The sequence below is a fragment of the Sinocyclocheilus anshuiensis genome, unplaced genomic scaffold, assembly GCF_001515605.1.
Source record: "Sinocyclocheilus anshuiensis isolate Anshui unplaced genomic scaffold, SAMN03320099.WGS_v1.1 scaffold117, whole genome shotgun sequence".
NCBI classification, from domain to species: Eukaryota; Metazoa; Chordata; class Actinopteri; order Cypriniformes; family Cyprinidae; genus Sinocyclocheilus; species Sinocyclocheilus anshuiensis.
In genome coordinates, this window is record NW_015536624.1 from 3,099,355 (window position 1) to 3,111,958 (window position 12,604).

Consider the following 12,604-nt stretch of genomic DNA (forward strand, 5'->3'; position numbering starts at 1 on the left):
ATTAGCAGCAAAAGAATCACGTAACGCCACATTGGTGTCCGATTGTAAAATTCGAGACCTGCTTCTGATGCGCGAATCCAATTGGACGAATTACGAGCGTAGCCTGCGGAAGAAAGCGAAAGCAGCAGATTTCGTGTGTTTGAAAGTAGAGGGAGATGATCAAGCCAGCAACCAGCCAACCCTGAAAATCATTCAAAGCATCTAATACAATCATTTGATTATTTTCCATGAAAAAAAGGCCATAAAATGGACAGACTTTTGCCTCTAAACCCATGAACAAGGCCTCTGCAAAGTGCAAACAAAGTAACTGCATTCAAGTATGCCATAAACATAATGCGTAAAACACACTGAGCTAACATGCGTGTGCATGTCCAAACATGTGGTTTAACACATAAATTACACATAGCAATGAACATACACATGATTGTAATATCAACAACAATAGTTCTGTAAAATCTTGTCATCATTTGGCGTGAAGGGGGATGAAAATGTAACGCAAACAATGTTCCGAGGACACTCTTTTCAGTTTTCCCCAATGTCCAGTGCATCCAAACGGCTGTCGCTTGTCTTGTCTTGTTTCGTTTTGTTTTTTTTCTCTCGCCTATAGTACGGTTGCAAAAATGGAACCTGCCACGAATGCCAACTCAAAAGACGCGTGTTTGTGTAATCTCACCAAAAGCACCAGAGACAACTAAAGCTCCTGTAGGGGTCAGACGCTACTGCTGTACCAGAGTGTCCCACGAATTGCACAGTGAAGTCATCCGAGGAAGAAAAACATTTCGATTCGGAAATAAAACGGGTAAAACGCAGGGGAAATGCCATGCCACTGCAATGCTGAACGCCCACCCCCATCTGAAATATACTGCTACATAGCCTAACCCTGAAACCAACCCCAACTCTTATAACGTATGTCAACTGTCGCTACCCCAAAGTGAAAGGAAAGACAATCAGAATGGGCTTGACGCAGAGAATGAGAAAAATGCTAACCAGTAACATCAGTCCATCAGGAAGGACTCGAGATTCCTGTCGAAAAAGAAAGAACGCACACTAAGATGCACGCCTCCCGCTCATTCACAAAAAGATGTCAAATGAAAAAAGTGAGACTGTGTCTTCTGGATACTGTTAACAGCTTACACACTAGGAGGGCCGAGCACACCGAAACCATTTAACGGGGCAGTCGAACAGGAAGGGAGAAGGTTCGGATCCCAAAGTGTTGACATGTACATCTCGGAAAAAGGTCCTAGAGAGTCTTTCAGTGACCGTAGATGTCTTCGATTCGCTTTCCGTCACTCTGCCTTTGAGTTTTGTGATGACCCAGTAGAGATGTCAGGATGTGTCATGGTCGACGGTGGCGTGTGTGTGCGCGCGTGTCTGTGCGTTTTTTGTTTGTGTACGTGTGCGTGTGGTGGTGTCACTCGGCAAAGTCCACGGCAGAGCAGCCCAAAGGTCACTGAGCGGAGAGGAAGTAGGTGAAGGTCACTCCCAGCCATTATCTTTGATCATGTGAGCCAGCTCGATGATGAACTTGCCTTCTTTGTATTTCTGACTGCTCTCAAACGCATGCTCCTGTAACAGAGACAAAAAACGACAAAACGTCAGGACTGAGAAACGTGCAGTTTTGACTACTGAGATAAATCAAACAATATTTCTGTCTACTTGAAGGGATTGTTCAGCCAGAAATGAAAATCCTGTCATCATTTACTCACCCAAACCCATAATACTTTGGTTAATCTTTAAAACACAAATGAACATTTTTAATGAAAGCTGAGAGGTTTCTACGCCTCCACTGAAAGTTCAGGTAACAAAAACTCCAAAAAAGATCAGAAGATCCAAAAACAGCATAAAAGCCTTTAAAAGAGTGGTTTAATCCAAAACTTGGGTTTTTTAATTTGTTCTAGACTTGACACACGCGCACACACACACACACACACACACACACAATCTTCTGTGTTTGCCATAAGCAATGCACTATATGTATGCGTTTGTCGATCATTGATTAGATGCACATAAAAGCATAAATTAAATCTGTTCATTATACAAGGTGATTGAATCCCTTCACAAGATTTGGATTAAAACACTCAATTCATATGGATTTGTTTTATGATGCCTTTATGACCTTTTAGGATCTTTTACATTTTGGTTTCCTGGGCTTTCAATGGAGGGACAAAAACCTCTCAGGTTTCATTAAAAAATATCTTAATTTGTGTTTCAAAGCTTAACCAAAGCCTTATGGGCTTGGAAAGACATGAAGGTGAGTAAATGATGACAAAATATTTATTTTTGGGGGTGAACTATCCCTTTAACAATAATGAAAAACAGGATTTGCCTTTCTCTTAAAAGATTATGATACTGATATGCTTCCTCACCAGTGCACCCAGACCATGTATTGAAGTTAAACTACAAAAATAGAAACTGCAATGTTTATATCATAACTGATACATATACTATCATATGACATATGCCACATTTACATATGGCTTGGCAGCCATCTCCTTTTTCTAGTATGGCTGCACAATTTTGGGGAGAAAAATAGAATAGCAATTTTTCTGAACTGATGACTATAAAATAATAAATAATAATGATTATTATTTACTGCTGCAATACCGTTGCTGGAACTACATTGATACAAAGATCTTAGCCAATCATAACAGAGGCCTTTAAGGTACAGTAGCCAAAACAGCCTGTTTAAAAAGGTCAGAAAGAGGGAAGAACATGTTTGGTCCAAGAAAGGGGAAATAAAATGCTATAAAAATGCAGAACAGGAGCCTTTTAATGTATTCTGGACAGGATAAGACTCCCCTGTTACATGATATAACATGCTGAAATTATATAAAACTAGCTATTGCTTTAGTATGGTCAGCTTAACTAAAGTCTTTTTGACTGCTTTAGGCTGTCTGAATCTCCTCTCACAACTGTCCATTACTCATCGAACTTAATGTTTGGTCCAAGAAAGGGGAAATAAAATGCTATAAAATGCAGAACAGGAGCCTTTTAATGTATTCTGGACAGGATAAGACTCCCCTGTTACATGATATAACATGCTGAAATTATATAAAACTAGCTATTGCTTTAGTATGGTCAGCTTAACTAAAGTCTTTTTGACTGCTTTAGGCTGTCTGAATCTCCTCTCACAACTGTCCATTACTCATCGAACTTAAATCTGCCCACTAGAGCAGTGGTGTGTGTAAACCCTACACTGCCAGCTTTGACTCAGTTGGCTTGAAATAAGAGCTGTTCCTGAGAGTTTCTCATCAGATGATGGTGAAAAGAGCTTCGAGAAACTGGTCTGTGATCAGTGTTTCAGAGTGGCTTGAATCTAAAGGCTTTGTAATCAAACATGTGGAGACCTGAAGACGTTTAACAAGATTGAGTCATGAGTGTAAAATCCCTCTTAACCAATCCTGAGACACGATAAGAGCTCTGGTTTAATCAGGAAGAGAAACAGCCACACAATACCTCAATACCTGCCATCTACAAAAACACATAAAAACAATGCGACAGAACTTTCCTTTTATGATTAGCTTTAGGTGAAATAATTATTAGATTACAAAAACTTTGAGTAATACATTAACACAATACTACTGCTTTCCAAAGCAGAGATACATTAAACTTAGCTATTTTGTCCTCATTAACATGTAATTAGATAAATAAATTTGGATAGGTTGGAATATATTGCAAACATATTTAGCATTTTTATACTGAATAGCTCATCACTGATCCAAATGAACCTAAATCAATATTAAACAATATTTTTTTTCTCAGTTTTTGCCTCTTATGCACAGAAATGCTGTATTTGATCAAAAATACATTATATATTAATACATATATTGTGAAAATATATATTTTAAAGTAACAGAATATATTTGAATATATTTTAAAATGTAATTTATTTTTGTGATGGCAAATCTGAATTTTCAGCAGCCATTATTCCAGGCTTCAGTCAGTGTCACATAATCCATATCCATAATCCAGTTTCACATAATTGATACAGAAATCTTTTGCAAAATTATAAATGTCTTTACTGTCACTTTTAATTAATGCAATGCATGCTTGCTGAATAAAAGTATTAATTTCTTTAAAAAAATATTTATTTATTGTCCATTTCGATATTTTCATGTTTGATGAAATGTATTCAAATATTAATAAAACGTCATTTCAAATGTTAAATTCACATTACAGATCTGTTCAGCATTATATTATGAGATGTGTGCTTGTTTTAGTGACTTATTACTGAAAGTTATTATAAAATGTTATCAAAACTGATCTATTATTCAGTGTCTGCTGTTTGGATTGCATATGAAAACACAACAGCATGAACACTTACAGCATCGAAGTGGGTCCTAATTGAGCGGTGAATAAAGACATATATAGATCTAAATGTGTGCTGGACTGCAGTGAGAGGTCAGAGGGTGTTAATTCTGGTCACTAAAGACCAGCAAAGTAACAGGATATCAGTAGACAAAAATAAAGAAACCCACACAGCTCAGATTAGCCAACTGCTGTCACTGCAACTGCAGAACAAGCACATACAAGCAAAGTGCGACACCTCGAAACAAAACGCAGCTTGTCTTGTGATGCAAGGAAAAGCGTTTCAAATAATAGTCTATAATTGGCATGGAATGGAAGGAGAGTTAACTTACGTATTTCCAGCCCAGAGTGGTTTTACAATTTTCACAGTAGATGTCCGCCACAGCGTGTAAACCTGTTAGGAGAACCCTCTCCTCTGCTGGACCACAACCGACATTCACACTGAGGGAAAAGAGGTTAATCAATGGTCAAAATGATTATTCATGTGACCCATGTGTTTTCTGAAAGTCATTGTGGGTAACCTTTACTGGTTGACCACTAAGGAGGTCAGAAACAGAACTACAGCAGATGTGATTGCTATCACTGGAAATACTGTGTCTACACTGGAAGTGACCAGCGGCCATGTAGCATCACAGCTACGACTACAATAGCTTTAAAATTACATTTAATTTTCAACAGAAATCAACTTGACATAAAAACAGACTATGCATAGGCTATTTTAGATGCCGTTGGTAAAATCATATACATAAACTGCAGCATTCAATTCAATGCGATTTACATAAGAATGGTTTTACAAATGATTTACACAAATTTGTTCTGCTCATCTGGCTCAAATGTTAGTAATCCTACAAATTAGTAGCAAATCAAAATATTATTTAAATTAGCTGATGGGGACTAGATGCATTGCATAATGAGCTGGCTTTGATATAATGGTCAAAATTATTGGAATGCATACTGAATAAAAATCATAATCTCACAATTTGCACTATCGTTCCAAAGTTTGGGGTTGGTAAGATTTTTTTGTTTTTGACTCTTATATGCTCACAAAGGCTGCATTTATTTGATAAATGTAGTAAGAACTGTGAAATTGTGAAATATTATTAACAATTAAAATAACTGTTTTCTATTGCAATATATTTTAAAATGTAATTTATGCCTGTGATGCAAAGCTGAATTTTTCTGCATCTATTCCTAGAGTCTTCAGAGTGTCACATTATCCTTCAGAAATCATTCTGATTTGTGCTCAAGAAACATTTCTTATTATTGTCAATGTTGAAAACCGCTTAATATTTTTGTGCAAATAATGATATTTTTTCTGGATTCTTTGATGAATGGAAAGTTCAAAAGAACAGCATTTATTAAAATTAAAATCGTTATATTATAAATGTCTATACTGTCACTTTTGATCAGTTTAATGCATCCTTGCTGAATAAAAGTATTAATTTCTTTTAAAAAATTGTACTGATGCCAAACTTTTGAACGCTGGCATATGATATTTGTAAATAATGTGCCGTGCATCAGCAGGCTTTTCCAGTGGTAATGTGAAGTGATCTAATTTAACTCATTTTGCATTAACACATTCTTTCATAAAGTCTGTATAGGTCAATATTGTATAATATTTCAAGAGAAACTTAACTCTTAATGAAAGAATCCTTCTTGTGTTTATGTTTTTATATCTTTGCAATGGCAATGCTTAACGCTCATGCACTACTGTGCATTGCCTGAGGAATGTCACAGTTCGCTAGCACAAACACATTTAACCTAGACTTTATCATCGTAATATCTCGCACACACCGGAGCGCTAGCTTAAAACACACTGGTAGCGCTATGCTTAAATATGATGAATCATCAACTCTAGGCCTACAGCTCTTGTAATATGGCCTACAGCTCTTGTAATATGCAAAACAGCTATTCCTATGTAATATATTTTCAAATGTAACTTATTTCTGTGATGCAAAGCTGAATTTTCAGCATCATTACTCCAGTTTTCAGTGTCACATGATCCTTCAGAAATCCTTCTAATATGCTGATTTGCTGCTCATGAAACATTTCTTGAGCAGCTTAATATTTCTGTGGAAACCATGATAAAACATTTTTTTTCAGGATTCTTTGATGTTCAAAAGTTCAAAAGAACAGCATTTATTTGAAATAGAAAACTTTTGCAATATTATAAATATCTTTATTGCCACTATTAATCTTTTTTAATTAATTAATTAAATTAATTAATTAATTTTAATTCATGCATCCTTGCTGAATAAAATAATAATTTCTTTAAAAGACAGACCCAAAACCTCTGAACAATAATAGTGTATCATTTTAATTCACAACATGGAAAATGCTATAAATTATTGATGTGAATGAGATATATACTTACACTGAATTGAAGAGGTAGGCTCGCCCCTGGCTGCCTTGGAATGACTAGAGAGAGAGAAAGAGAAATATAATGTTATATACCTGTATGAATGATAACTTTACAATCAAAGTTCTCCCACACTCACAGATGGGGGGGGAGGTTGTTGTGGTCCTCTCTGTATGTTTGTCTATGTGTGTGTGTGTGAGTATGTATGTAGAAAGTCTGTCTGAAACACACTGTGTTCTGACAGCCAAGCTCTGGTCACAGGCCAACATGTGTATTTCATAAATGAGTCTCTGCATATGTGTGTGCAAGTATGAAACAGTGTTTCTCTTTAGAAAATGTGTGTATGTGGGTTTATAAGATTCTACATAATAAGCTCCACACATTGAGCTGACTAGTGGAGAGTGAAGGAACAGAGGTGCTTTTATTCCTCTTCATAAAAATGGAGATAAAGCTGAACGCTGACAGGAGGCACTTCTGTTGGGTTCCCATTCAGAGTATAACGGGATTGTTCACCCAAAATGAAAACTCTTTCATCATTTACTCATGTTGATCCAAACCTATATGGCTTGCTTTCTTCTGCAGAACAGATATACAGTGGTGTGAAAAAGTGTTGGCCCCCTTCCTGATTTCTTATTTTTTTGCATGTTTGTCACACTTTAATGTTTCAGATCATCACTGGCCCCGCCCCCAGACCTGTACGTCATCTTACATTTCATACTGACTGTTGACAAATATGATGCACGGCAACAACTCCATTGTGCCCTAAAATTCAAGATATTGGGGCAAAAAATGCCCCTGTATGAGTTGTTGTCTCATATTTATATCATTTTTGTTCAATTTTGCCAAAATATTACCTAGACTATAAAGCCACAGCAGAACTGTTGTGCGTCTCCGAGCAACACAGCGATGTTTAGTTTCTGAATGAATCCGCGTTTTGAACGAATCGTGTGAACCGATGATTCAGTAGACCATAGAGGCCCTGTCCCAAATGGCACCCTAAACCCTCGTGGTCTTCCTCTGAGTCCGCACTTTCATGATGTAATGCCGAATTGTCGGGTAGAAGTCTGGCAGAAGTGCGGATCGAGGGCGCATAACGGCCGCAAAGCGGGCGCTCGCGAGCACCCTTCTGAACACTAAAATGACAAATAGTGGTGGAAAGAGTACTGAAAAAAATATACCATTACCTTCCAAAAAATGTAGTGTGAGTAGAGTAAAAGTGTAGCCTATTTAAAAGTACTCATGAGTATTGAGTACTGAACTGTGGATTCTACCCCCTCATAATAAACGCTGTACACTGCAATTTATACATTTTAAAAACGTTGTACATTCTGTAATTGACATTATCTTTTCAAAGGAAAACACACACACACACACACACATCTCTTTGCTGAGACGCGGCGGTCTCGGTGAATCAGCAACATCCACAACTGAACGGAACAAAGTGTTGAACTTGAAAATTGTTTATGCGCGAGTGCACTTGCTAAATGAAGGCGGATTGTATATTATATTAACGAGCTGCAGTTTTATTACATCATGCGCTGGCACAGAGGCAGTATATTAACGCCACGGGTCATCAATAAGGTGCAGATTTGGTCCTCAATTTGTGTTTCCAACACACGATATATATATATATATATATATATGAAGAATTCAGATGCAAAAGCCTCTAAGTAACGTCTGAATTTTTCCTTCTAAAATGAGCATTTTTCGAACCTATTCATTGCCATTAAAGTGAAATTACTGAACCCACATATAGGAGTCTGATGAAAATGCTAATTTTAGAAGAAAATTTCAAATGCCACTTTTGCATCTGAACTCTTCTATATATAGATAGCTAGATAGCTACATAGAGAGATAGATAGATAGATAGATAGATAGATAGATAGATAGATAGTATAGATAGCTAGATAGATAGATAGATAGATAGATAGATAGATAGATAGATAGAAATTAAATTAATTAAAAAACATAAGTAACACAAGTACCATAAAAGTCATTCATAAAACTCAAAGTCTTAGATTTGAGAACAAACCAAAATTTAAACAATATTCAATGAAATCCCTCAAATCTGATGCAGATCTCCTTGGCATGATGACAGAAGTAGTCGTGCAATTTGTGAACAAATCTCTTGTTTGAATCAGATCTTTTCAGTGAATCAGTTCATTCAGTTTATAAATCCATGATTTGCTCATAAATCGGAATGATTCAGTTCAAATGACTCCATGATAAGGTTTCAGGTTAACAGCTTTCTGGAGAGGACTGACAGTGAATACAGACTTAAATTTCAGTTTGTTCCTCAAAAAAAAAAACATACGATTAAAAAAATATTTAGTTAGTCAAGTCATATGGATTACTTCTATGACCCGAAGCTTGATATCTCCATTCCCCATTCAGTGAAACTGCTTGGAAACAAACGACCAACACGCCACTGAAAATGACTTTGTGTTCCACAGAAGAAAGAAAAGTCTAGAAAGTTTGGAATAACATGATTGTAAGTAAATGATGACAGAACTAATCCCAAAAGTGTATTTCCAATCCTAAATGTCAGTTGTTTTTTAAGCTGTATGCATCCCTCTTTTTCTCTGTCAGTATCTCTGGCTCTGTAATCTCTAATTGGCTACTTTCTCCTCCCTACTCTATCTCACCGCTGGTGGTTTTAAAAGCATTAACCTGTTTAGCCTCTACCACACTCTATTAACACAGATAATAGAGTTTAGTCCAAACAACCTGGACTAGCAAGTGTTATGAGGACAAATACTTCAGTCACATACCCAAACAGCACTGCAAAAGCAACAATCAACAGCATATACAACAAGACTGAACACTACATACTGAAGAGACAATATATATATTTAGAGAGAGAGAGAGAGAGAGAGAACATGTGCAGTGCTTTTCAGATTAGGACAGCTTTCTGGGAAAACTTAAACACAATCTCACCAACGCAGTTAATTATAAATGAATATTTAAACTATGCACATCTAGGATTTTTCTACAAATGCAATGCATGCTTGCTGTTGGTGTAAATGGCTGGATTTAGGCCAGTGTGCTCCTGGTAACCAGCTGTCATCCTCGGTCGCAAGAGCTGGGACGGGGCGAATCGGCTTTACTTTTCCACTGCCGATGACCCGAGTATAGCTACAAGCCTAATAAAGACTGTTAAAGCCCACAGTGGCTGTCTGCGCTCTTCTAAGAGGAGTGTCTAACCAGCTCGAGCTGAAAGCAAACGGGTAATTTTATAGGGACATTGACACAATGAAAGGCCCCCCAACTATGTCGTTTTACATTGTGGGACAAGTAAATCTGGCTCTAGCTACAATGGTGGTATGTGCATAATGCATATGGGAATGAGAGGAGGGGTGAAAGCAGTGCATTTAGGAGGAAGAGAATGCATTTAAGCCAGATCAATGAGATTTAATTACAGATCTGCCTCCATTATTATGTTATAATTACAAACGCCGTGCACGACAGTCGTGAGAAACATTCAGTGCAAATAAGCAAAGAGACACATTAGTGACACAAAATGTTTTTATGCAAGCTTCCGATTCAACTGGACATTTAGTATGAAGATACTAAATACAAGTTACTTTTTTTGCAGCAGAAATTCCCTCACATTGTTCCAAGTGACTGCTTACTTTAAGGTTTTTGACATGGCTTGAGGATATCTTGGTAAGTGTTGCTTGGTTTTCAACTACTGTAACCATAACAGCAGGCCACACAGAAGGGATCCCTGGGATTCAACAACTCGCTCATACTTGCCAGAGGATACATTTCTCTTTTAAAAAGATTAATGAACACTTTACCGTTTTTCCGCATGACTAGGGCCAAGGCTATTTAGGTTAACCTGCAGATGCAATGAAGTGTAGGTCAATTATTTCAATTGGCGGTTTGGACTGTGTGGCCTAATGCATACAGTAAATGTTGCATGCAAACTAAAGGGTGAATACTATTTCCTACAAACCTGGAATAGCATTTCAAAACTTTCTACCAAATGCACTTGTACTGGAATTGGTGGCCTGTTACATAAACTGCTTAGACTAGTCATCTCATTTTTTTCTTTAAAGGGGTCATATGATGCGATTTCAAGTTTTCCTTTCTCTTTGGAGTGTTACAAGCTGTCTTGATATTTACTTTGAAAGCTGACGCTCGCAATTATGGTAAGGGGCGTTACATTTCCGACGCGTGCTTGTGGTGTTCGGCCAATCACAATGCACTGGGTCAGCTGGCCAATCAGAGCAGACTGCGCTTGTCAAAGGAGGGGACTTTGTTGAAAACTACGTGTTTGAGAGAGGCGGGGCATAGAGGACCTACAATAATGTACAGTATTTGAAAAATAATGTGGTTTTTTGAACATTAAAGCATGTCAACATATTCTGTTACACCAAATACACAAAATAATGATCTTTAAAATAGCATCACATGACCCCTTTAAGACTGGTCATTAAATAAGTCAGTTACATAAAAACTAGTTAATTAGTCAAATTTGAATCCAAAAAGTAAGGACTGCTAGCTGATCGAACTAGTTGTTAAGTTGACTCAAGAATGCACTTTAGCTGAATTCAACGGTCATGATTTAAAATTCTTATTTAAAAATTTAAAAATGTTATTTTTTAAATAATGTTTAGTTTAGTTAAATTTTAAATAATGTTTAGTTCTTATTTAAAAATGTCTTTGGCATAATCAACTGTCAGATGTGACAGTAAGACTGTGATTGCCTTTGGTTGAAGTAGTTGCAAGGTTGCCTTGTTCAACCAATGATACATACATTTTAATTAGTAATCACAAAGGTCACACAGACTACTAATAACATACACTTCAAAAGTCTGAGGTCAGTAAGGTTTGATTTTATTCAGCAAGGATGCATTATTTAAGGAATAGATTACATTTTAAAATATTTATTAAAACAGTTATTTAAATATTTTTTCACAATATTATTACAAAATAAATGCAGCCTTGGTGAGCATAAGAGACTTCTTTCAAAAAAAATTCTTCAAAAAAAAAAAAAAATCTTCCAAACGCAAAACTCGTTGGTGTATGTAAATGAAAAGTGAAATGCATTCTGGCATATGTGCAAGTTATTTGTGCATGCTTAAAATTATATACTTTATTGAAACTACACAAAGTGTTACTGCACTCCAATCAATGGAGATTTGGAGCATGTAGCATTGCTTTATCGTTTCATATGCCAGTCAGAAGATTTATGGCATCAATTCATTGATTCATGATCATGTCATAAACTTTGAACAGCATCATCCACACACTTCAAAGGATATTCAGTCCATAACAGAAACATCAAAGAACAGACGTCTCTCAGGTCTTTATGCAAAATGTCTGAGATTCTTCCTGCAGCCAACACAGACTGATTTTGATTGCAAGCCTAAAACTTTCCACCTGGCTTGAAAACAAAACCACCCATTCTTCCCTGCCTCTTTTGCCTGTCTTCATTTATCTATTGGCTAAAGACTTACTCAGCACTGACTGGCTGACTTTCCTCCCTCTCTCACTGGTCTTAACTCTTCTGCAAATGTAACCTGAGATTACTGTTGTTAAAACAGAACAAGTGGTCATTTACTGTTCCTATCAAAGGCACCTGGCTCTGAGACAAACTGCAGTCAATGCCGGGTTTGTTCTAATTCTTTTCAATCATTACCTGATTGTGGGGAGCAGTTAAGAGGCACATCTGATAGAAGAGGTTTGGTAACCCACTTTAACTACTGAGGAGGAGAAATAGGGAGTTTGAGAAAAAAGATCAGAACCGGCAAACCCATCAACAAACAGATGCAGATAAATTCATAAACCTACACAGGCAGTTGTATTGATAGCTTAGCACGTCTCCAACCTAACAACCTAAGATGGATAAGCATGAAAATACACAGCACACTAAAATAGTCAACTTTAAATTATATATTATTAAAATTTAAATTATATATAATATTATAT

At 36.7% G+C, this 12,604-nt stretch overlaps 1 protein-coding gene across 5 annotated transcripts in view; it reads right to left on the minus strand.

Annotated features, from left to right (window-relative positions):
* Positions 1-999: 999 nt before the first annotated feature.
* Positions 1,000-12,604, minus strand: part of ypel1 (yippee-like 1) — a 23,184-nt gene continuing 11,579 nt past the window's right edge. For all 5 annotated transcript variants that reach the window (XM_016507573.1, XM_016507559.1, XM_016507566.1 and 2 more), the window contains 3 exons: positions 6,683-6,726; positions 4,641-4,749; positions 1,000-1,566 (listed from right to left, as the gene is read on the minus strand). In XM_016507573.1, the coding sequence (XP_016363059.1) occupies positions 1,477-1,566; positions 4,641-4,749; positions 6,683-6,726 (243 nt within the window). In that variant the 3' untranslated portion in view covers positions 1,000-1,476. The remainder of the gene's footprint in view (positions 1,567-4,640; positions 4,750-6,682; positions 6,727-12,604) is intronic.